We start from the raw sequence: 25,906 nt of genomic DNA, 5'->3' as shown, positions 1-25,906 counted from the left end.
TCAGCTGACAGACGAGTTCATTTGTTGTCAATTGTGATGGTCAGCCAGCGCTCGGTGTGCTGAACAGGGATTTGGAAAGGTTACCTGACTCTGGGTTTGTTGAGCAATGGTTCTTAAGGTGTGGTCCTGGGAGCCCAGAGCAGCACTTGAGAACTCTTTAGAAATACAAATTCTTGGCCTCACTCCAGATCTGCTGAATCAGAGGCTCTGGGGTAGGGCCCAGTGCTTTGTGCTTTAAGGAGCACCCCCACCCCCCCCCCCCCACCCCCAGGGCATTCTGAAAGTGCTTAAAGAGAGCAACTGATGGAAGACCGTACTCCTCAAACTTTAAGGGGCATGGAATCACCTGGAAACGTTGGTGAAAATGCAGATTCAGCAGGTCTGGGGTGGGGTCTAGCAATTGGCATTTCCTCAGGCCCTCCAGGGGATTCTGATGCTCTCAAGTTTGAGAACCTGCCTTAGAATATCAAATTTGGGAAGAACTTTAATACCTTCATTCTCAAAAGTGTGCCCTTGGACCAGCAGCATTAGCACCAGCAGGAAGCTTATTAGAAATGTAGCACGTTGTGACCCATCCCAAACCTGGCAGATCAAGTTCTACATTTTAATAAGCTCCCCAGGGGATTCCTGTGCCCTTTAAACACTGAGGCAGACTGCTCTAGGACAGTGGTTTTCAACTCTGGCTTCTATTTAAATCTGAATCACTGGGGCCCTGGTATTTTTCCAAAGCTCCCTCCAAGTGGTTGAGAGCCACCATCCCAGAGGATCGTTTACTCATAAACTCTTAGAGCTGCCAGGACCCACCCTTCCAGAACATTCTAGGCCCTTCCCCTAGTCTACAGATGAGGCCTGAGAGGTCACCTGACTTATTCAAGGTTGCATAGAACCAAGCCTGTGTCTCCAGGCTCTCAGGCCCAAAGTCCCTGAATCCAGAGACAGCTCTGGCACTGACTAAGCTAAGGCAACTGGCCACAGGAGCCTGGCTCTTATACTGTTGGTATCTGCCCATCCTCCAGAGACCTGGTCAGCTCAGTCTGCTGATGTGCTTTACCCCAAGGACTCCTTCCTGACTGCTCACTGTCTGGGGCATATGCTTCGGGAGTGAGACTGAAATTGGATGCTACCCTCTGGGGGCAGAAGTACAACAGCAACTCCTCCGGCCTCAGTCCCAGGGGTGTCTTCGCGATGGCACCACTGTCCACGGTCCTCCCTGGCAGCCGTTCTCACTCTGCAGTTACGGGGGGGGGACTGAGCTCTAGCCAAGGGACCTTGCGCAGGGTGTGACAGAAACCCTTCTACGTCCGAGCCACAGCCTGGACCACACCTCGTACCCATTTGACGAGAGCAACAGGTCCAAGTAAACTCAGATCACTGACTCAGATTTATTCGAGGCTTCTCTTTTTCTAGGACTTAGGTAGGAGCTTGTATTGGTCAGCAGCTGGGAAAACAGACACCACGCTAGGTACTTCAAACAGGAGAATTTACTCCAGAGAATGGGTTAAAAAAAAAAAGTCTAAAAAGAGCCCGAGGAACAGAAGAGGAAAAACACTGTTACCCGGGAGTGGTTACAGCAGAAAGCCACGCCAGCCGAGGGCTGGGGGAGCGGACGTTTGCTGCTGTCTCGGGAGCCCAGGAAGCCCTGTCTGAAGCTTCCACCAGAAGCGTACTGGCCTCCCCCTCCCAGGACGGCGCCTCCTGACCGCGAACCTGCCCGGCACCCAGCTGCCAGGAGGAGCCTGGGAAATAGAATTTTGAGACTTCCAGCGCAGGCAGTAAGGGGGCGAGTATAGAAACCCGGAGCTGCTGCAGCCCCTCGCTCTCTGAGGCCTTAGACCTCTGCCCCCGGCTCACCGTCGTTCCCGGTGCGAAGATGGTGGCGCGGTCCTGGTCCCGCGGCGCCGAGGCCGTGCGCCTCTGGGAGAGCAGGACCTACGGCCCGAGGTTCGGGTCGGGAGGGCCCGTCACAGCTGTCGCTTTCAGGGTCTCGCCCTGGGACTTGGTGTGTGCAAGCCAGCTCCTCAGAACCACCACGCGGATGTGCTCGTCTCTCCTCCCTCACGCGGCAAAGGGCCAAGGCGGCTGGGAGGAGAGGAGAGGCTTGCAAATCTTCCTGCTGGGCGAGCGTCGGCCACGCGTTCTCTCGGGATCACCGTTCAGGTGTCCAGATCGTGTGCAGCCATGGGAAGAACATGCCGGCCGTTCTCAAAGAGCAACAGGCATGGCTTAAGCTGGCCCAGATGGGGCTGGAACCTTCCCAGAGGGAGCGAGAAAGAACTAAGAGACGAACCCCAATTGCAGGGGATTTATCGTAGGGTTTGCCGGGGCAAGGCTCAGCCATCCTGCGGGGGCGGGAAGGGATCTTGTGCCTACACTGAGGTGGGAGTGGCAAAGAGGGGACTCGGGAGCCACCGGAGAGCATAGAGCTCCCAGGAAAAGGAGACACAGGGACAAAGCAAGCAGGCAATTCTTTTCTTTGATTTTGGCGACAGATAAGCTGGAGTGTGTCCCCAGTGAATGTGACTCCAGGGCTGTCCTTGACTCTTTCGGCTTTAAATGGATTACGTGAGTTTAATCACTTTGTGTGTTGGCAAGGCTAGGCGGTCCTTGAGCATAACCCCGAGCCTCAGACTATTTTAGATGCTGACACATGGTGGCTGAGTAGTTCCCAGATTGCTACACAACTTCTAGCAGCGCATCTTGGCCAGAGCTTTGCTGAGTGCTGAGAAAAGCGTCCCAGCTCTCCTCCAGACCTGGAGGGGGAGAGACAACCCTGGGCTCGCTCTTGACTCTGAGGTGGTCAGTCCTGTGGTCTGATTCGAAAGTGCCGTGAATTAAAATTAATTCTCTTCTGCAGACCACACGCTGGCGGCGGATTCAAACCCATGTTTATTTCCAAAACAGATATAGCAAGAAGTCAGCGCCGGGGAAGAATCGTACTGCAATTGCAGGAGGGTAAACTATTTAAAGAGCCGCAACTGCCTTTGACATATAAAACAAGAAAACCTTGGAATGAAACAACTGTTGTTTTTAGGGGATGTTTTTTCTTTCTTTCCATTTGTAGTTGTTTTGGCTGGCACTGGCCGTTACATAGAACAATGGACAGTTAGAATTACAAGTCCTCATCTAGTGACCAGATTTTGAGTTGACACGTGATTTTTCCTTTAGACCAACCCTATTTCCTGGGCCAAAAGAGGAAAAGAGGGGCGCCCGGGTGGCTCAGTCAGTTACATGTCTGCCTTCAGCTCAGGTCATGATCCCAGGGTCCTGGGATCGAGCCCCGAGTCAGGCTCCCTGCTCCGCGGGAAGCCTGCTTCTCCCTCTCCCACTCCCCCTGCTTGTGTTCCCTCTCTCGCTGTGTCTCTCTCTGTCAAATAAATAAATAAAATCTTCAAAAAAAAAAAAAAAAGAGGAAGAGAAAAACATTAAAGAAAGTTTAAAAACCCCAGATAATGAGAACCCAGCGGATATCTTGACATGCAAAGAGCCCCATTTAGCTGTTTTAACAAAGGACAATGTACGAACCAACTTGGGTTTTGGAATTGCTCTCTGCTAGTTTTGTGTTGTCTGCAGAGAAGAATAGATTGAGAGAGTCAGCACAAACGAGATTCTGGAATAAAAACTTCTCTGAGATTGCAGATATGCATGCACATTGATGGAAGGCTCTTCTGGCTCTCAACTTTCTGACAGCTGGACTGACCGACAGGGAGGTTTGCTGGGCTGCCCTGCCTTATTTCCAGAGATTCAGCTGAAGATACAAACATTATGGGGCTAAGAATAAACGTATCCGTGCATCGTTGTCGATCTTAAATTATGCTAAATATTTCCTGGGTTGACAAATACACATCCTTTAAATTTTCAGGAAGCTAGTGTCAGCTTTGAAACAACTGGATCGATTAAGATAGTGGTGGACTTTTTCCCCTGGCCTGATTTGTTAGTGCAAAGCAAACAGGTAAACTTCTGGTGTCCATCTCTAATATAAACATACCACCAGCCACTTTTCAGTTGGGCGTCTTGTCTTTTTGGTGAAGACGGTGACTTTTCACTGTGGAATTCATTGCTTCCACTCTTACCTCTTTTGTTCATTGGGGAAAATCTTCTAATACCTTCCATGATACCAAAGAATCAGAACCACTTCCCAGAGACATCCACAAAGATTACATTCTAGCTGGGGGAAGCGAGCAGTTGGGTAAGTTTTCAGTGTCTGTGTTTGTTCTGCCTCAGTCACTCTCTTCCTATGCCCCATAAAGTGGCTACTTCCTCCCTCTGTCACCAACCTCAGACTATTTTATATCTGTATCAGTAATCTATTGCTGCATAACGGACACCCCAAAATTTAGTGACTCCAAACGACCATGTTATTTTGGTCCTGGTTGTTTGGGTTAGGAATTTGGGCAGGGCTTGGTGGAGACAGCTCATCTCTGTTCCACATGGTAATGGATGGGATGACTGATTGGGGCCAGAGGATCCAAGATGGCTTCACTCACACATCTGGAACCTCAGTTGGCTATGCTGGCTGGGGTTTGGCCGAGTCTCTCTCTCTCTCTCTCTCTCTCTCCCTTCCCCCCCTTCATAATTTCTTATCCTCCTCACACGGTCTCTTCAGTCAGATAATTGGACTTCCCTTAGATGGCAGCTGGCTCCCAAGACAGCGAAAGTCAAAGGTGCCAGACTCTTTAAGGGCCCAGACTGGGGACTGGCATAGTGTTACTCCCTTTATGTTCTGTTAGTCAAAGTGAGTCACAAGGCTGGCACAGATTCAAAGGGAGGGAAATCGACTCTACCTCTTGGTAGGAGGTGCTGCATGTATATAAGGGGATTATGAGTAGCTATCTTTGTGGGAAATGCACCACAGTATTTTTTGTTCAAAAGCAGTGCTTAGGAGTCATTAATGAAATACAGCTTGGAAGATGCCATACAAGAGGGTATATATATAGGAGTAGTTTGAAAAAACTGGTGTGATTGCTTATATACCAGTTCAGGTCCTATTAACACGGCCAAAATCATAATGCTTCAAATGAGACAGAAGTTCTCTTCTTACATACAGGTTTGTGCTTAAGCAACCCTGGGCAGTGGCCTATGCCCCAGCTCCTTCTCACTTGCTGTTCCTCAGTCTAAGATGGCTGCTCTCGCTCCCGGACACATCCACATTCAAACCAGGGTAGAGGAGGGAGGAAAAAGAAAAGGGTATGCTCCTCCCACCCTTTTTAACAGCACAGCCCAGAAAGTTGCCCACGTGACTTTTCCTCACAGCCCATTGGTCGAACCCATCACATGGCCACGCCTAACTTCAAGGGCAGCTGGGAAATGTAGTCTTTGTTCCGGAAGGCCAAAGGCCCAGGCTGACTTCTCTTGCTATAAAAGAAGGGGGAATCAGAGAGTGGGGGAACAACCACCAGTCCCTGCCACATTGACTGTACAGAGTGAGAGCAAGGTGGTGTGAAAGGTCAGGGATAGAAGAAGTGAGAGAAGCAGCAGGTAGAAAGCCAGTGTGCATGGGGTATGTAGGAAGTCCGGAAATGGGCACTGAATGGAGTCTGCGTGTTGTGAGGAGCGGGGGCAGCCCTTGACTGGGGGTAAGAATATCATCTTGCTTTAGAATGAAGCAGAGAGAGGACACCCCCCCCACCCCCCCGCCCAGGTCGGGCAGTCCCAGATACAACTAACTGGCACGTTCTAAAGCACCTATGAATCACGTCTAGCAGTCATCTTCAAACACAGATCTCCAGTGGAAAACACTATTTGAGGAAACATTTTACCATGCAGTTAATTTATAGCCTTAGTTTAAAAGGCTTTTTTTTTTTTTCCCTTGTTACCTGTTGGCCAGGATATTATCCTTTTGAACTTCTTTCTTATTTCTACTGTGAACCTGGTGAGACTTTTGAGGATTCCCAAGCTTGTCAGATAAACAGTAGTTGATACAGTGAAATATATTTGTTTCTGTTATATATATATATATATATATATTTTAAAGATTTTATTTATTTGAGAGAGAGCACGAGTGGGGGGGGCGGAGGGGCAGAGGAAGAGGGAGAAGCCAACTCCCCGCTGAGCAGGGAGCCAGCGTACAAGGGGCTGGATCCCAGGACCCCAGGATCATGACCTGAGCTGAAAGCAGACGCTTCACCAACTGAGCCACCCAGGTGTCCCTTGTTTCCGATATTTCATATGCAGAGAGATGACTAGAGCACAGAGGAAGGACTCAGTTGGTCAGGTGTCTCCCGCGAATGGGCAGAGGCCAGGGTTTCCACACAATAACTGGCTCTGTGGGCATCCTGACTCAACAGGGAACTTTGTTCAATTCATTCATGGAAATTTACGATCACTTATAAAAAGCAATGATGGCCATGGCTGTGTAATAATAGGCCTAGGTTTCTGGAACATCTCTGAAGGGAAGGCCAGCTGGTCTTGTCAGCTGAAAGTGAGGGCGGAATGCTTGAGGGTGCAACAGAATCTGCTCTTTAAGGATTCAGAGCAGAGCTGTAGCAGGCGACCCCAAAAGAGTGTACGTGTTGGGGGAAACTATTAGGTCAGCAGCAGGCAGACACACAGAAATGTTGGGCTTAGTAAGATAATTAAAAAATATGTGATCATATCTTAAAATCCCAGACCGCAGAGAAATTCCACAAGAGAGGAAATACTTCCCAGTGTACAAATGAGGATGGTAATAACAACACTTAGTCTGGTGGGCAGCAGGGAGAAGTCAATGAAATAATGCAGGCATAGTACTCAGCCTGGGGTGGGCTAGCAGGTTGGTTCAGCAAATGTTAGCTATTATTTTTAAAAATATTCTTTTTATATTTTTGTATTTATTTGAAAGAGAGAGAGTGAGAGAGAGCACAAGACAGGGGAAGGTCAGAGGGAGAAGCAGACTCTCTGCTGAGCAGGGAGCCCGATGCGGGACTCGATCCCAGGACTCCAGGATCATGACCTGAGCCGAAGGCAGTCGCTCAACCAACTGAGCCACCCAGGCGCCCCTAGCTATTATTTTTAATGATTGATTTTTTTTCCTTGTTTCTAGTTTGGAAGAGCACTGATTCTGAAAAACTAGGCCAGTTTCGGCTGATCATTGTTAGCTGGACATAAGCTGGCTTTGGGAAGCTCTGAGAGCCTTCACCCATATAACCTAATTTGGAGCATGTTTGCTCACAATGTCAGTACGCATGGTTGGATACAGAAAACCCAGCATATCTTTCAGATGTTTAGTTTACATGACGCAGAGACTAGAAGTATCTCTTCACTCGGACAATGTCGTCCCAAGAAAATATGGGAACACAGTGTAATTTTTGCATCGAAATCTGTCTCCTGTCCTCATCCCTCCCCTTTTGCTTTAAATTAAAAAAATAAATAAATATGCTTTCCATGATGAGCGAGCCAGCTAGAATTGACCAGCAGGGGGCAGGTATTGTATACTCGTCATTGTGATTAACCCAAAGCTGTGAAACATTCCTGTCAATTATACATGTATGTCTTCTGTCACCTCTTGAAACAAAAATAAAAGGATTATTTTTTTTAAAAACTTAGCAAATGAAAATAGACACCTCAAATGCATTTAAAGCACGTTCCATTTCATCAGAACATGTATATACTTTATCAGTTTTGAGAGGCATATTGTACATTTTAATACCCCTGAAATTGGGACGCATCTCAAAATGGATTGTAACTTAGATGCCATAATATGGTAGCTACTCGATTTGGGATAGCGTATTAAGGTTTGTAAATTCATCAACACATGACATAGAATACATATGAATTTGGATACCCGAAGGCAAAACTGTTTAACAAATCATTCATAATTTGTGACCCTAAATAAAATGAGAAGTTATTAGACAAGACGTAGGAGAAAGTATATGAAGACTATACATGGTGCGTTAGTCTCTCAAAGATGTTTGTGATTCGGAATCAAATATTTAATTTTCATTCAGGTTGTAGCATAGCAGCATTTAAACAATTACCAGCTGACATGGAAAGCAGTACACATCTAAATGTTGTTAACTTGCTAGGCCATCTTTATTTTTTTAAGATTATTTATTTATTTGAGAGAGAGAGAGTACACACACGAGTTGGGGGGAGGGGGAGAGGGAGAGGGAGAAGCAGACTCCCTGCTGAGCAGGGAGCCCACTGCGGGACTCGATCCCAGGACCCTCATTTATTTCTAGCCCTCATTACCAACCCCTCCTTGATACTGAGGGAGCAGAAATTCTATTACCAGGTAGAGAAGCTACTCGGGGAAATTCGGGAGGCCTTTGGAGGGCCAGAGCCAAAGCAAAACTGCTGTCCCCAAACACAAAACCATAGGTGTGGTCCCATGGCAGTTGGAGGGCACAGTGGACCCAGACAGACCATTGTTTGTTGTAAGGTACTGAGCAGTTGGGAATGGACATAGCCAGAGGAGAGAGAGCTTGTTCCAGGAGTAATACAATTCACACTATTGCTGTCTATATGCCTGGCCTTCAATGAATCACTTAAGCTCTCTGAGCCTCAGTTTCCACATCTGTAAAATAGAGCATTGGGTCATTCCTTGAAACCTCCATCCCATTTACTTTTACCTCACCTGGGGCCGTGCCATCTTCTGCCTCGTGTCCTATTTTATGTATGGTGACAATAATCCGCCCCAGTAGACCATAACCACTTGAGCAGCACGTGATTCTCTTGCCTTCGTGCATCCCCAAATGCAGCAGTTGGAATGATGCCTTGGATAAGGCGGCCTCTCAGTAGAGATGTGTTGCCTTGAATTGAATCGAACTAGAAGACAGCTAAGATTCCCCTCTCTGATAATCTCTGATGCTGTCTTTAAAGGAGGAGGGACTCCCCGGGGCTGAATGACTTCTAGCTGGGTGGGCTGCAATGTTGTGAAGTCAGTAAGCAAAGTTTGGAAGCATGGGGAGGAGTTGCCGTAGCTAATGAATTACCCCAGAAGCCGCCTTGCACGGCCAGGTTTAGCTGTGTGCGTAGGAGTTCTCCAACCATCTTCTGAACTCAGCAGGAGAGAAGGGGCAGGATGAATGGAGGGAAGAGAAATACATCTGGGTGAACAAACCCTTCGAAAATGAGTAGCACCTAGAGCTCCGGGCATGTCAGGTGCTGGGTGTTGCGCCACCAGTTGACAAGATATTTCTTGATGATGGTGAAAATCTGGTTATATTTTCAGATATGGAACCTCCTAGAATCAAGTGCCCAAGTGTGAAGGAACGCATTGCTGAACCCAATAAACTGACAGTCCGTGTGTCCTGGGAGACCCCGGAGGGAAGAGACACAGCAGATGGCATCTTAACTGAGTAAGTACAGCTTGGCAGTGTGGAGGATGTTGCTTCTTTTATGAGAGACATTTAACTAGCCAGAGTGGGGAAATGTATCTGTACGGGTCCATTTATGCCTTCAGAGTCAGTATGGTGCTCCTTCAACAGTTCCGCATTCAGGCTTTAGTTTTCTCCATCGTCACCTTCAGCACCTGACCTACTGTGTGTTTCACTTCTGTCCTTGTGTCTTGCCTGTCTCCACTATAGCACATTTACTGCCAGACCCCGAATGCCCAGAACCATGCCGAGCACAGAGTTGCGACTCGGTAAATATTTGTCAAAGGAAGGAAGGGAAGAAGAGGGACGGGGGGAGGCAGAGGACATCAGCTGGTTCACTCTGCCATAGAATCCCCCCCATTGCCTGCCCAGGGGGCTCCTACTGTAGCCCCTAGGCCTTACTAAGCCATCACCTACCTCCCTGCGAAGCCTCTGTGTCTCTGTGGTTTAGGGCAGAACTTTCCATCCCTTGTTTTTTTGGCAACCGCTTCTTTTAAAACTTGATTTTTAGTGTTTTTTTTTTTTTTTTTTTAAACTTGTGACTACATTAGGGCCGCCTGGGTGGACAGTCGGTTAAGTGTTTGACTCTTGGTTTTGGCTCAGGTTTTGATCTCAGGGTCATGGGATCGAGCCCACGTGCTCCGTGCTCAGTGCAGAGTCTGCTAGAGGCTCGCTCTCCCACCACTTCTCCCCCTGCTCTCTCTCCAAAGTAAATAAATAAATCTTTAAACTTGTGACTACATTAAACACTTACAGAAGCAGCTTATTAAAAAAAAGAAAAGGGTTCTTCTGCCTTCTTCCCTACCCCAGCCCCATTCCCCAGGACCAGCTGTGTGAGTAGTTTGACATACATCTGGAATGCTTTTTAAAATGGCGTGATTCCCTTTGGGAAAGTTCTGCTCTGTGTTGTTCTAATCTAGCACCTGGGCCCGTACCCCTGCAGCGATCTGCTTGGCCTTCATGTTCCCTAGAGGCCACTGTTTCATGTCAGCATGTTCACATCTGTGCCTTCAAGTTCATGGCCCTGTCAGACCAACCCACTGGAGTGTGCACCTGCGGACAAAGGATACCTCTGACTTGCCGCCTCTGAGCTACACAGCAGGGAAACCCTAGTTAGAATCCCGTCGACCCAGGCTGGGCAAGAGGAAATATTTTAAGCAATTATGGGCAATAAGAGAACATCTTCTACTAGGAAGATGTTGAGTCTTTCACCCCGAGCAAGACATTTTGTTCCTACATCCTGATCATTTCTCGCAGTATGCCAGTTCGCTTAAATAATATTACTAGCTGTGTGCCTCCTTGTAACTCCTTAAAGGTAAAGTTTTAAGTATTAAGAAAATTATATATTTGCTGTCATATCCACGTGTCACAAACCCCTAAGGAGAAATTTTAGGCAGTTGGGATTAAAAAGTAAGTCACAGTTGATATAAACAGGGATTGGGTTTTATTTATCTTGGAACTTTTGGGCCTAGCACGATGCCTGACCCAGTCCCAATTGCTCGTGAAATCCTGTATAATAAACACAGAGTATCAGGTCACCAGATGACTGTGTTTGTCTAGCGAGGATATAGACCTTGGCATTTTTGTGGGTCGCCTGTGTGTTATGGTTAGAAACATGACCGTTTCAAAGAGCACCTTAGTAGCCTCCAGCCTTCCGTTCCAAGCAGCTGTCTGCTTCTAGACTTCTACAGCCCGAACCAGCAGAGGCTTGGAGCAGGATGCTGCGGGGAGCACTCTCCAGACAGAATGAGGAATTCCAAGAAGGCTGTCTCGTCGCCTTTTCAGCTCTCACTTGGGCTCCTTGCTTCTCCGGCATGTCTCTCGTACAAGCTACTGTTCTATGGTCCCCTTCTGAGAGGGAAGGTTCTAGAGAGCAAGTGCTTCTCCGAGGCAAGTGCTTTCTGGGAGCTCCCTTAGTTACTCCTGATGACTGTTATTTGCAGGTCACAGATGAAACAGAGTCTCCAAGAGGTCAGCAGCCACTCATATTTGAAGCTGATTCCTCTCAGGGTTATCTGCATTTGAATTGTGCCTCAGTTGATACCTTATAAACACACACCCTGTCCACCTCTGTGGAAGGCTTTCTTCAGTGGTCACAGTGATAATTTCACACACTCATTCTTAGCAAATATTCTCATCGTTGCTAAGAACTGTAGAGAGAAGGCAAATTAAGTATCTGTTGGAAAACCAACCTACCAACCTGGCATTCAATCATGCTGTACCTTATTGGTGTTCTCATCAGACAGCCAAGAGGAAAGATGCTAGAGTCACCCTAGCCTTGTCATCTTAGGCAAGTTCCCTAACCTTTTGGTGCCTCAGTTTCTTCATCTGTGAAATAGAAATAATTCCTATCTCATGGGGTTTTGGGGAGGCTTAAATAAACCAGTATGTGTAAAATACCTAGAACCGTGCCTAAAATATGTATATAACATTTATGTACGTGCAAAGAACTATTATTATTATTATTATTATTATTACTACTACTACCACTACAACATTAGGATAATCAAGGAATCACAATAAACTTGCTCAGGAAAGATCTCTACACTGGGCCAGATAGAAAAAAAAAAAAAACAGAGACAATTCTAGCACCCCCTGTAGGCCCAAATTGCCAATGACTGCTTGGACTGTACTCTGAAATGGTTTTCCTCACAGAAAATTTGCTCATCCTCCCCAAAATGAGGCAGTTTAAGGTTCCCTGTGAAACAAAGGTGGGATGGGAAGAAGACTTGGGGCCCTGGGTTCAGCCTCCCCCATCCTCTGTTCTACCCTCCAGTGAGAAAAACTGATCCAAACTTCCCAGGAATTGGGGACTTCCATGTTCTGGTCTCAAACTGCTCTTCCAAAGGAGAATAAAGCTCAGGAAATGCTGTTCTTGAAGAAATCTTTGTTCTAGTCAAACTGGCCTCAGTAGCTCCACATCCAGTGCAGAGTGCCCATAATGACCGTCTTTGATCATTAGGCCCACAATGACCTAATTGTTGTTAGGTCTTTAATGATCATCTTTGGTGTTCCTGTTTTTTTCTCCCCCCTTGAAGTGTTATTCTAAAAGGCCTCCCCCCAGGCTCGAATTTTCCAGAAGGAGACCACAAGATCCAGTACACAGTCTATGACAGAGCTGAGAACAAGGGCATTTGCAAATTTCGAGTTAAAGTACGAGGTAAGAATACTGCTTATTGGCTTTTTCCTCTCTTTACAAGAGCAAAGGGAAGTCGGCCCTCAAGCAGGAACCCTTTGTGAGTGCCCACTGCCATGGGGATACTTGCCAGCTTTGGATTAGCCTCTGATGATGAGCCGAGGGAAAGGGTGCCATCTTAACACCTGAATTTCACAATACAAATCCGGATGAGGTTCAGTGCTGGCAGATTATTTAAGAGGCCTGAGAGAGCAGTAAGCTAGTCTCACATGAGCCCACAGCTGGCTCTCCCAGAGGAATATTATTTTGATAACATTTTCATCCCTGGGCTTGGGTGACCAGCTAAAGCCTGTAAGTCCTTCTATAAAGGAGGTGAAGAGCCCCCTAGCTTGGGCCACCAGGAGCCCATGTTGTCGGTGTTCCAGAACCTTTATTCTCCCTGAAAGAAATACCTTGAAGATTTATTTTATGCCTCATGGTTTGGGCAGCTAATGACTAACCCTCTTTATTCTTTATTCTTCTGGGCTCAACCTCCTCATCTGTAACTCGGGGGACTAAACCGCTTGATCTCAGTGGTCTCATTGGTATGAACGGTGACCATTCCAAGGCCCACCCACTGGCCAGAGAGTCCTCCCCGCCCCCTCACTCATCCACAGGCGTGACTGCCAAGCTGCCGCCTTCCCTGGTTACTCTGTGGAGGGGAGCTCAGCACTGAGCCTCCTCTGGCCTTGTGTCCCCACAGTCCGACGCTGTGGCAAACTCAACGCCCCGGAGAATGGTTACATGAAGTGCTCCAGTGACGGTGATAATTACGGGGCCACCTGTGAGTTCTCCTGCATCGGTGGCTATGAGCTACAGGGCAGCCCTGCCCGAGTCTGTCAGTCCAACCTGGCTTGGTCTGGCACGGAGCCGTCCTGCGCAGGTATGAGTGCAGCCCTCTCTCCAGCCAGCAGCAGAACCTGAAGACCCCTGGGTTCTGGATTCCAGTAGAGGGAGGGAGGATTTCACTCTATACACTTTGAGAGGTTCAGTGTCATCCCTCTTCATCTGACGGGTGCCAATGGTCCTCGAATTTCTAGGGCAGCTCATCTCATCCACCCTCCTCCTTGGCCTCTGCCCAGCTTTGCATTTCTCTTTCATGTCCTCTAAGAAAGAAGCTGGAGGTGGGAACCCAGGGCCTGCGATTCGCGACTTTGTGAATCAGCAGACTCTGCTTTAGGTACCCTTGTTCTTCCCCTCTACAAATGAAAGGGTCTTTTTTTTTTTTTTTTTTTTTGCAATGCCAGGGCACTGCTACGTATGGACAATATAATGCGTGCTTTGCAGCCCTGGCTTGAAAGTCACACAGACATTCAGGATTTTTCCTCCTAATGTTAAATGAGGAAGATAATACCTTACCTACTACTTGAGTTGTTGTAAGGATTAAATGAGGTTATATCCACTGAACAGTGGGATAGAGCAGTGCCTGGCCCAGGGCAGGTGCTCAATGCACATCAACTCTTATTACCAAGGTACACAAATTGGGCTGAGTGTAGTGATAATGGTGTGAAATTTGGACTAGTCAGAAAATTCTGGTCATATCTTTTATTTATATACTCCACTTTTCCCCCCTCTTTTCGGGGTACTTTCTCATCTTTATGCTTTCTCTTTAACCCCAGCCTTTCAGAGTTGACCGAGAGAGAGAGAGACACACACACGTGTAGACCATCAGCTAAATGCCCATGGTTCTTCACTTTCATACATTAAAGTAGAAAGAACATACCTCTTTCCTTCCCTGTCTCTCTTCCTGAGGCAGGGAAAGTAATGCCCACCCCCCAAAGATGTTCACATCCTAATCCCTAGAACCCGTGAATAAATTACCTGACATGGCAAAAGGGACTTTGCAGAGGTAATTAAGTTAAGGATTTTGAGATGTGGAGGGTAGCTTGGATTCTCCAGGTGGGCCCAGTGTAATCACAAGGGTCCTTATAAGAGGGAGGCAGAGGGAAGAGAGAGGTGAGGATGTCACGCTGCTGACTTTCAAGATGCAAGAAAGGCCACACACCAATAGATGAAGGTGACCTCTAGATGCTGGAAAAGGTAAGGAAACGGATTCTTCCCTCGGGCCTCGGTGGGGGGAGCAACATTTTGACTTCAGCCCAGTGAAACCCATTTGAAACTTCTGACTGCCAGAGGTGTAGGAGAATTTGTACATGTTAAGCCCCTAAATTTTGGTGATCTTGATAGCAAGAGAAAACCAATACACTTCCGTATTCCCCAACCCAGTGCTTCTTGGGACCATCTCCCGAATAAACCACTTACAACTGGGGCACCTGGGTGGCTCAGTCGGTTCAGTGGCCTGGTATTGATTTCGGCTCAGGTCATGATCTCAGGGTCGTGGGATCAAGCCCCGCCTTGGGCTCTGTGCTCAGCGCGGAGTCTGCCTGAGATTTTCTCTCTCTCTCTCTCTCTCTCTCTCTCTCTCTCTCCCCCTCCCCCCACCTTTCCCTCTGCCTCTCCCCGCACTCGCAGGAGCGTGTGCTCGCTCTCAAAATCTTAAAAAAAAAAAAACAAAAACAAAAAACCACAACACTTACAACTGAAACTTTGTCTCGGGGTTTACTTCTTCCGTGTTCGCGTATGGTCTGCGTGTCCTCCCAGGCTATGTTGAGCCAGAACCAGTAGAGGGTTTCTCACCCATCTGGCCCTTTCTAATTCCAGCCATGAATGTCAATGTGGGCGTCAGAACAGCAGCTGCACTTCTGGATCAGTTTTATGAGAAAAGGAGACTCCTCATTGTGTCCACCCCCACAGCCCGGAACCTTCTCTACAGGCTGCAGTTGGGAATGCTGCAGGTGAGTCCTTCCAGCCTGGCCCAGGTTGTGGGGAGAGCTCTAACACGAAGGGCCCGGTGATTTCATTAAAGGCGAAGGCCACATTCAGTGCCTCATCTGTTTTCTGGAAACTCTGGGAACTGGCACATTAGAGATCCTACCGTTCATCTCTGGCTCTGGGGCATAACCTGATTAACATCGACTCCCCAGAGCTAACCCAATTGTTTTCCAACTAATAGGGTTTCTTTGTCTTTACCAGTAAGCCCAATGGACCTGCTGCCCAGGCCCAGCCAAAGAATAGTTGTCTTTGTTGGACCTGTCCAGGATATGCCTATGCTGGAGGCCCTCATTCCGTTGTTTGCCCAAGAGGCTGGCTCAAGGGATGAGGGGAGTCCAGGAGCCTTCAGGCCCCAGATCCTGCCCCAGGGAGCTTCCCCTGCCTCCCTAGAGCTCCTCCAAGAGTGATGGCTGTCTTTAGGAACAGTGGTTCTCAAAGTGTGGTCTGTGGACCAGCCGCATCAACATCACCTGGGAGCTTGTTAGAAATGCAAATTCTCCCCCATCCCAGACCTACGGGGGGTCTAATCTACGTTTTAACAAGACCTTCAGGAGATTCCCGAGCAACTGAAAGTTTGAGGCACACGTTCCTAGGAAATGTGCCATTCTCAGCTATGTAAACTTTATAGCTACAAAATGAGGCAGCCGGAGTCTTCTGGGGGAAAAAAAAATTAGGAAAGGATCAAACTAGAACTTGCTAGATTTTGTCCAGAAGCTGGCTTGCAGTAAGAGTGGCCAACCATGACTGAATGCGCAAGAGGTAGGATGTTATGCCGGGTCATGGACACGGTGCTGTACACTTTTTTGAAAAGACCTTTCTTCTACTACAGTGAATAAAAATAAGACTAAGTGTTCAAAACAATCTTGGTTGAGGGGAGCCTGGGTGGCTCAGTCGGTTGAGCGTCTGACTCTTGATTTCAGCTCAGGTCATGATCTCAGGGTCGTGAGATCGAGCCCCACGTTGAACCCTGAGTCGGGCTCCGTGCAGAATCTGCTTGGGATTCTCTTCCTCTTCTTCTGTCCCTTCCCCTGCTCATGCACTCTCTCTCTCTCAATAAAATCTTTAAAAAATAAAACCATCTTGGTTTAATAAAGTTTACAATTTTACTTCTCATTTCAGCATTTATACAATGAATAATGAGGAGTCTTTCTTCCTTCTCCCCGTATACTGGAAAGGCTCCCATAAACTCGGAAAACCCATGCAAAGTTTTGTAGACTCCTTTGATGGGAACTCCGTTCATTACATCTTTACTCCCAATCCCTGCCACCTTCCTTGCCTCCCTCCATCTTTGTATCCCCTTGTCCCAGCTGAGACTTGTTCTTCAGGTGTCGCAAGGCTGTGTGATTCCACTGTGTGGGAAATTGGCCTCCCACTTGCTGATAATTTTCTTAATTTTGTAGAAAAACGAATAAGCCAGGCAACTTGCTTTTCCTCTGTTGGCAAACCACAGCTTTTGTAAGTGAAATTTGATTGGAACGTGGCCTTACTCATTCATTTGCATGCAGTCCCTGGCTGCTTTGCCCTCCAGTGGTACAGTTGAATAGTTAGGACAGAGACCATCCAGCTCCGGAAAGCCTAAAATATTTACTACCTGGCCCCTTACCAAAAAATGTTTGCTGTCCTCTGCCCTAGTCTATCCCATCCTTTCGGGTACTTGCTAAATTACTAATTAAATCATGGTGATTTGGGTAGGCAGGGTCTAAGGACTCAGAGCGGAGTCCCTGAGGACCAGCCAAGAGGGTCCCTGTCTGCACACAGGATAGAAATCAGACATAAGCCAGCAGGAGGTGAAAGTGGAGTTGATCAAAGGTATATAGAGAGAATGCAGGTAGAGAGTGTCTGGGAAAACGGAGAGTGTCCCACCTTTGTTCAGGGTCTGGGGCTTTTGCTGAGGATCATGGTCAGGTGTACATGTCCTCTCAGGCATCCAGGAACCGGTTAGAACAAAGACGAGGACCCACACGTTAGTCCTTGGAGCCAGGGGGCCTTGGTGTGGAGAGGCCTAGTGTCGCTGGTCTGGAATGTGCATATGATGGCTTCCTCTGGTCATTCTGACCTGGTCCGTCCTTAGATGTCGTCTGTTTGAAAGAAGTCATTAACTCCTTGTCCCTTACCAGGAGGACCTACACTGTTTGCATTATAAGGCATGTGTAAAGTGGGCATGCAAAAGTAGAATCAGGAAAAGGAGCAAAAAGCAGATTTTTATGGACTCCTTCGGTTTGCCTATCTCCGTTGGAGAAGATATTTGGTATCCAGGTGTTTATATGTGACCCCCCCTCCCCCACAACATATTTACATTGGCATTTTAACCAGAGCCTTCGAGGAAAGGTTTGATTTGACATAGGTGATTCAGTTAGAATAATAAAAATATGTATTTCTATCCTTACCAATTCCATCACGTTATAGAGGGATGCTTCAGTGGAACTGTAGTATAATACTTGGTGTTGTAGTAACTCAGGAGTTTAAATTTTCTTTCCTCATTTAGCCAGATTCATCTTGTTACTTTCCTATTAACCAATTACCATCGCTGTTCCTGATGTGACGACCTGGCATCTGGTTGAGGGGACCACATTCCCAAGACTCTTGCCAAGGGCTGACTCACAGGGCTGGAATTTTCTTTTTTCTCTTTTTAAATTGAGGTATCATTGGGGCGCCTGGGTGGCTCAGTTAGGCGTCTGACTCTTGGTTTCGGCTCAGGTCATGATCTCAGGGTTCTGAGATCGAGCCCCACATTGGGCTCCACACAGCACAGAGTCTGTTTGAGATTCTCTTCCTCTCTCTCTGCTCCTCCCTTGCTCGCTCTCTCTCAAATAAATCTTTAAAATAAAAAAATAAATTGAGGTATCATTAACCTGTAACATTAGTTTTTGTTGTACAACATCATGAGTCAATATTTATATTACAAAATGATCATCACAATATTCCAGTTAACATCTCTGTCACCAAACCTAGATACAAATATTTTATGAGAACCTTCAAGATCCACTCTCCTAGCTACATTCAAATAGACAATACAATATCATTAACTATAGTCACCATGCTGTACATTACATGCTCAGGACTTTTTATTTTATAACTTGAAGCTTCTACCTTTTGGCCCCCTTCACCCACTTTGCCCATCTTCCCACCCCTGCCTCATGAAAACACCAGTCTGTTTGCTATATCCATGAGATCACTTTTTGTTTTTTGTCATCTTTTTTTAGTTTTTGTAGACTCCACATATAAGAGCGTATGATACTTGTTTTTCTGTCTGATTTATTTTACTAAGCATAATGAGCTCAAGGACCATCCATGCTGGTTGAAATGGGAAGATCTCAGTCTTTTCTATGACTCAGTAATATTCCATTGTGTACATATACCACATTTTCTTTATCCATTCATCCATCGATGGGAAATTAGGCTGTTTCCAGGTCTTGGCTATTGTAAATAATGCTGCGGTGAACATGGAGGTGCAGATCTATCTTTTGATAGTGTTTTGTTTTCTTCAGATAAATACGCAGAAGTGGAATTGATGGATCAGATGGTAGTTCTAGTCTTAGCTTTTTGAGGAACCTCGATACTGTTTTCCACAGCAGGCGCACCACATTCCCACCAACAGTGCACAAGGGTTCCCTTTCCTCCACATACTCGCCAGCACTTGTTATTTCTTGTGTTATTGATTTTTGCCATTCTGATAGGTGTGAGGTGATATCTCATTTGTGGTTTTGATTTACATTTCTCTGAAGATGAGTGATGTTGAGCATCTCTTCATGTACCTGTTGGCCCCCTGGAGGTCTTCCTTGGAAAAACATCTGTTCATGTCTTCTGCCCATTTTTTAATTGGATTGTTTCTTGTTTTGCTGTTGAGTTGTATGAGCTCTTCATATATTTTTGGTATTAACCCCAATCAGATAAATGATTTGTAAATATTTTATCTCCCTCAGTAGGTTACATGTTGATTTTGTTGATGGATTCTTTTGCTGTGCAGAGCTTTTTAGTTTGATGTACTCTCACTTTGTTTTTGTTTCCTTTTTAAAAATTTTAATTGTAGTATAATTAATATATGGTGTTGTTTTAGGTGTACAATATAGTGATGTAACAATTATATACATTACTCAGTGCTCATCCAGGTAAGTGTATCCTTTAATCCCCATCAACTATTTCACCCGTTCCCCCCCCCTCCGCCCCACCTCTCCACAGGTAACCATCAGTTCTCTATAGTTAAGAGTCTGTTTCTTGGTTTGTCTCTTTTTTTTTCTTTGCTTTGGTTCTTAAATTCCACATATAAGTGAAATCATATGGTATTTGTCACTCTCTGACTTATTTCACCTAGAGGATTATACCCACTAGATCCATCCATGTTGTTGCAAATGGCAAAATTTCATTCTTTTTTATGGCTGATATTCCTCTGTGTGTGTGTGTGTGTGTGTGTGTAATCTATCTACCACATCTTCATTTTGCATTCATGTATTGATGGACACTTGGTTTGCTTCGAGTTTGGCCATCATATATAATGCTCCAATAAACACAGGGGTGCATATATCCTTTTGAATTAGTGTTTTCATATTCCTTGGGTAAATACCCAGTAGTGGAATTATTGGATTGTATGGTAATTCTATTTTTAACTTTTCGAGAAAATACTGCTTTCCACAGTGGCTGCACCAGTTTGCATCACCACCAACAGTGCAAAAGGGTTCCTTTTTCTCCACATCCTTGCCAGAACTTTCTCTTTTTGTTTTTGATTTTAGCCGTTCTGACAGGTATAAGGTGATAGCTCATTGTGGTTTTAATCTGCATTTCCCAGATGAGTGATGTTGAGCATCTTTTCATGTGTCTCTTGGCCATCTGTATGTCTTCTTTGGAAAAATTGCGTTCATCTCTTCTGCCCATTTTTTAATTGGATTATTTGTTTTTTTGGGTGTTGAATTCTAGAAGTTCTTTACATATTTTGGCTACTAATCCTGTATTGGCTATGTCATTTGCAAATGACATTCTGTAGGTTGCCTTTTAGTTTTGTTGATAGTTTCCTTTGCTGTGCAGAAGAAGCTTTTTATTTTGGTGTAGTCCCAATAGTTTATTTTCGCTTTTGTTTCCCTTGCCTCAGGAGACATACCTAGAAAGATGGTGTTACGGCCAGTCTTAGAGAAATGACTGCCTGTATTCTCTTCTAGGATTTTTAGGGTTTCAGGTCTCACATGTAGGTCTTTAATCCATTTTGTGTTTATTTTTGTGTATGGTATAAGAAAATGGTCCAGTTTCATTCTTTTGCATGTAGCTGTCCAGTTTTCCCAACACCACTTGTTGAAGAGACTGTTTTCCCATTGCATGGTCTTGCCTCCTTTGTCAAAGATTGACCATATAATTGTGGGTTTATTTCTGGGCTCTCTATTCTGTTCCATTGATCTGTGTGTCTGTTTTTGTGTCGGTACCATACTGTTTAGATTACTATAGCTTTTTAGTATATCTTGAAATCTGGGACTGTGATACCTCCAGCTTTGTTCTTCTTTTTCAAGATTGCTTTGGCTATTTGGGGGTCTTTTTGTGGTTCCATAGAAATTTTAGGATTGTTCTGGTTCTGTGAAAAATGGTGTTGGTATTTGATAGAAATTGCGCTAAATATGTAGATTGCTTTGGGTAGTGTAGACATTTAAACAATACTTGTTCTCCCAATCTGTGAGCAAGGAATATTTTTGCATTTCTTTGTGTCATCTTTAATTTCTTTCATCAATGTTCTATAGTTTTCAGAATACACATCTTTCACCTCCTTGGTTAAGTTGATTCCTAGGTATTTTACTGTTTTGATGAAATTATAAATGGGACTGTATTTTGATTTCTCTGCTACTTTATTATTAGTATATACAAATACAATGGATTTCTGTACTGATTTTTTTATCCTGTGATCTTACTGAATTCATTTATTAGTTCTAGTAGATCTTTGGTGGAGTCTTTAGGGTTTTCTATATATAGTGTCATGTCATCTGTAAAGAGTGAAAAAAAATTTTCCTTACCAATTTGGATGCCTTTTATTTCCTTTTGTTGTCTGATTGCTATGGCTAGGACTTCCAGTACTATGTCTAGTGAAAGTGGTGATAGTGGACATACTTCTCTTGTTTCTGACCTTAGGGGAAAAGCTCTCCGTTTTTCACCATTGAGTATGACGTTAGCTGTGGGGTTTTCCTACATGGCCTTTATTATGTTGAGGTATGTTCCCTGTAAACCTACTTTGTGGAGGTTTTTTTTTTTTTTTATCATGAATTGATACTGTACTTGGTCAAATGCTTTTTCTTCATCTGTGGAGATAATCATATGGTTTTAATCCTTGATTTGTGAGTATTGAACCATCCTTGCATCCCAGGAATAAATCTCACTTTATCATGGTGAATGATTTTTTTAATATATCCTTGGATTTGGTTTGCTAATATTTTATTGAGAATTTTTGCATCCATGTTCATCAGAGATTCTGGCCCATAGTTCTCTCTTTTTTTTTTTTTTTTTTTTTTTTTTTTTTTTTTTTTTGTGGTCTTTATCTGGTTTGGTATCAGGGTCATACTGGCCTAATAGAATGAATTCGGAAGCTTTCCCACTGCTTTTATTTTTTAGAGTATTTTGAGAAGAATAGGTATTAACTTTTCTTTAAATGTGTGGTAGGATTCACCTATGACCCCATCCAGTCCTGGACTTTTGTTTGTTGGGGATTTTTTGATTATTGATTCAATTTTATTGCTGGTAATCAGTCTATGTTAATGTTATAGTTCTTCTTGATTCACTTTTGGGAGGTTACATGTTTCTAGGAATTCTTTTCTTCTAGGTTGTCTAATTTGTTGGCATATAGTTTTTCATAATATTCTTAATGATTGTTTTTCTGCGGTGTTAGTTATTTCTCCTCCATTATTTTTGCTTTTGAGTCCTCTCCTCTTTTTTAAATTTTTTAAATTTTCGATTAGTCTGGCTAAAGGTTTATAAATTTGGTTGCTCTTTTCAAAGAATCAGCTCCTGGTTTCATTGATCTGTTCTATTGAGGTTTTTTTTTTTTTTTTAGGTTGTATTTCATTTATTTATTTATGCTCTAATATTTATTATTTCCTTCTTCCTACTGGGTTTTGTTTTGTTTTTTTTTTTTTTTTCTGGCTCTTTTAGGTGTAAGGTGAGGTTGTTTGAGATTTTTCTTGCTTCTTGAGGTAGGCCTGTACTGCTGTATATATCCCTCTTAGAACAGCTTTTGCTGCATCCCAAAGACACTGGACATTTGTGTTTTCATTTTCATATGTCACCCATTATTTTGTGATTTCCTCATTGATTTCTTCCTTGACCCATACATTGTTTAGTAGCATGTCATTTAGCCTTCATGTATTTGTTTCTTTCCAGACTTTTTTCTTTTAGTTGATTTTAAGTTTCATAACGTTTTAGTCAGAACAGATGTACAGTATGACCTCAGTCTTTCTGAATTTGTGAGGCTGTTTTGTGGCCTAACATATGATCTATTTTAGAGGAATGTTCCATGTGCATTTGAAAAGAATGTGTGTTCTGCTGTTTATGGATGGAATGTTCTGAATTTATCTGTTGATATATCTGGTCCAGTGTGTCATCAAAAGCTGCTGTTTCCTTGCTGATTTTTCTGGTTGAATTAGCCATTGATGTAATGGGGTGTGAAAGCCCCCTACCATTGTTGTATTCCTATTGATTACTTCCTTTATGTTTGTTACTAACTGCTTTATGTATTTGGGTGCTCCCACAATGGATGCATAAATATTTACAATTATTATATCTTCTTGTTGGATTGTCCCCTTTATAATTATTCAGTGTCCTTCTTTGTCTCTCATCACAGTGTTTTAATGTCTGTTTTGTTTGATATAAATATTGCTACCATGGCTTTCTTTTCACTTCCATTTGCACAATAAATTTTTTCCATCCCTTCACTTTCAATCTGCATGTGTCTTTAGGTCTGAAATGAGTCTCTGGTAGGCAGAATATAGATGGGTCTTGTTTTTTTTTATCCATTCTTACACCCTATGTCTTGATTGGAGTGGTTAGTCCATTCACATTCAAAGTTATTTTTGATAGGTATGTGCTTATTGCCATCTTGTTACTTGTTTTATGGCCGTTTTTTGTCATTCTTCTCTGTTCCTTTCTTCCTTTGCTCTCTTCTCTCACGATAAGTTGGCTTTCTTTAGTGATGTCCTTGGGTTCCTTTCTCTATTTTTTTGCATATGTATTACTGTTTTTTTATTTGTGGTTACCACTGGGTTTAATATATAACATCTATGCATATTAAGTTGATGTTTGCTTAAGTTCAAATCCATTCTAAAAGCCCTAAATTTTTACTCTTCTCCACCCCTACCCCCAGTTTAAGGTATGGGGTGCCAAATTTACATCCTTTTGTGAGTTCCTTGACTGATTTTTATAGATATACTTAATTATACTACTTTTGTGCTTACTACTTTTCTTATTCCTGCTTATGGTCTTTCCTTTTCACTCAAAGACTCCTCTGTAACATTTCTTCTAAGACTGGTTTAGTGGTGATGAATTCCTTTAACTTCTGTTTGTCCAGGAACCTCTTTATCTTTCTTTCTATTCTGAATGATAGCCTCACTGGATAGAGAATTCTTGGTTGTAGGTTTTTCCCTTTCAGGACTTTGAATTTGTCATGCCACTTCCTTCTGGCCTGCAAGGTATCGGCTGAAAAATCAGCTGATAGCTTTATAGGGTTTCCCTCGTATGTAATGGTTTTCTTTTCTCTTGCTCCTTTTAAAATTCTCTATCACTGCTTTTTTGCCATTTTAATGACTGTGTTTCTTGGTGTGGACTTTTTTGGGTTGATCTTGTTGGAGGCTCTCTGTGCCTCCTGGATCTGGATTTCTGTTTCCTTCTCCAGACTCAGGAAGTTTTCAGCTATTATTTCTTCAAATAAATTTTCTGCCCCCCTTTTCTTCTTCTGGAATCCCTATAATGCAAGTGTTATTAGGCTTGATGGTGTCATCGAGTTCCCTTAATCTATTTTCATTTTTTATTCTTTTGTCTCTACTATTCAGCTTGATTGCTTTTCATTACCCTGTCCTCCAAGTTGCTGATCTCTTCTTCTGCTTCCTCTAGTCTATTTATTCCATCTAGTGTATTGTTAATTTCAGTTGAGTTCTTCATCTCTGAATCTTTGTTTTCCTTCTCTTTGTTGAGGGTCTCACTGAGGTCCTCCACTTTTCTCAAGTCCAGTGAGTATCTTTATGACCATTACTTAAAATTCTCTATCAGGTATATTACTTGTCTCCATTTATTTTAGTGCTCTTGCTGTGATTTTTTTTTCCCCCCTGTTCTTTAAATTGAGACACATTCTTCTGTCTCTTCGTTTTGCCTAACTTTCCGTGTCTGTTTATGTGTTAAGAAAGTCGGATACATCTCCTGCTCTTCCTGTAGTGCCCTGCAGTGCAATGTACCCTGTTCACCAGAACCTGTTTGCCTGTTTGGGGCAGGGTTTGGTCCCTGTGTTGTCAGTGGGCCAGTCTGGGGCCCCCTTGGCCTTGAGTTCGGTCAGACTAGACATTTGCCAGAAGTGCAGTAGCACCAAACTGCAGGGTACTTTCCATGTGTTGGACCCTCAGAAGCTTTCATTGGTGGGTGGATCCTGCAGTCAGACCAGATGTCTGCTCCCAGACCACTGCTGGGGCCAGAGTCGAACTGGGGTGTGTGGTTTTCTTCCCCTCTCCCCAGGGCAGGGGACACCTTGGGGGTGGTGCTGGCCCGTTGGGGTTGCTTGCACATTGCTGCACTTGGGGCACCACTGTGGGTGGACTCCTGCCAAGGGTGTGTTGGAGGAGAATGTGGGGGGGGAGGCGCACGGTGCCAGCAAGCTGCCAGGGCCCACTGTTAGCCAGATAGGTGAAGTGTTGGTGCTGCGCTGGTCCTGCAGGTGTCCGTGTATCTAGGTTGGAGAGGTTGAATAGGAAATGGGGCCCTCCAGCTCTTCTGTTCTTAGAGAAATCTCTCAAAGATCCCTGACTCTCCAGCACAGGCTCTGAGATGAGTAAACAAATCTTCTCCCCCTATGCCCCAGGCATTTTTCAAACTGCTGCTTCTGTGCTGTATCTCAGCAGGGCTTTCTTTTGTGCTGCCTCTTTAAGGGCAGGGACTCGGTTTCCTGTAGCCTTCAGGCTCTCCTGCATCTGAGCCCACTGATTTTTAAAGTTCCCTGTGTTGGGGTGCCTGGGTGGCTCAGTTGGTTAAGCAACTGCCTTCGGCTCAGGTCATGATCCTGGAGTCCCGGGATCGAGTCCCGCATCGGGCTCCCTGCTCAGCGGGGCGTCTGCTTCTCCTTCTGACCCTCCCCCCTCTCATGTGCTCTCTCTCATTCTCTCTCTCTCTCAAATAAATAAATAAAATCTTTAAAAAAAAAAAAAAAATTCCCTGTGTTGCGCCCCACTATAAGAATTCATGAAGTTAGGCCCCTGTAGTTTTGAAAGCCAGATATTATGGGGATTTGTCTTCCTAGTGCTGCTTCCCCAGGCTGCGGTGCCTGGGGTAGGGTCTGTTCCTCTGCCCTCCTCCATGCTCACGGTGTCCCTCCCTCCCACGGACAGTCCCACAGGTCAGTCTGTCTCCTGATTGCATCTCTACCCTTCCAACCCTCTTTGATGTG

General features: G+C 44.7%; 1 protein-coding gene across 3 annotated transcripts in view; it reads left to right on the top strand.

Moving 5' to 3' along the window:
- Positions 1-25,906, top strand: part of SRPX (sushi repeat containing protein X-linked) — a 117,225-nt gene that overhangs the window by 52,927 nt on the left and 38,392 nt on the right. For all 3 annotated transcript variants that reach the window (XM_035003016.1, XM_035003007.1, XM_035002998.1), the window contains 4 exons: positions 9,149-9,275; positions 12,332-12,453; positions 13,172-13,351; positions 15,130-15,263. In XM_035003016.1, coding sequence (XP_034858907.1) covers positions 9,149-9,275; positions 12,332-12,453; positions 13,172-13,351; positions 15,130-15,263 — 563 coding nt within the window. The remainder of the gene's footprint in view (positions 1-9,148; positions 9,276-12,331; positions 12,454-13,171; positions 13,352-15,129; positions 15,264-25,906) is intronic.

Source organism: Mirounga leonina, unplaced genomic scaffold, assembly GCF_011800145.1.
Source record: "Mirounga leonina isolate KUSES-001 unplaced genomic scaffold, KU_Mleo_1.0 Mir_101609, whole genome shotgun sequence".
NCBI classification, from domain to species: Eukaryota; Metazoa; Chordata; class Mammalia; order Carnivora; family Phocidae; genus Mirounga; species Mirounga leonina.
The sequence above is the reverse complement of the archived record's forward strand: the minus strand, read 5'-3'. Positions and strand labels throughout refer to the sequence as shown.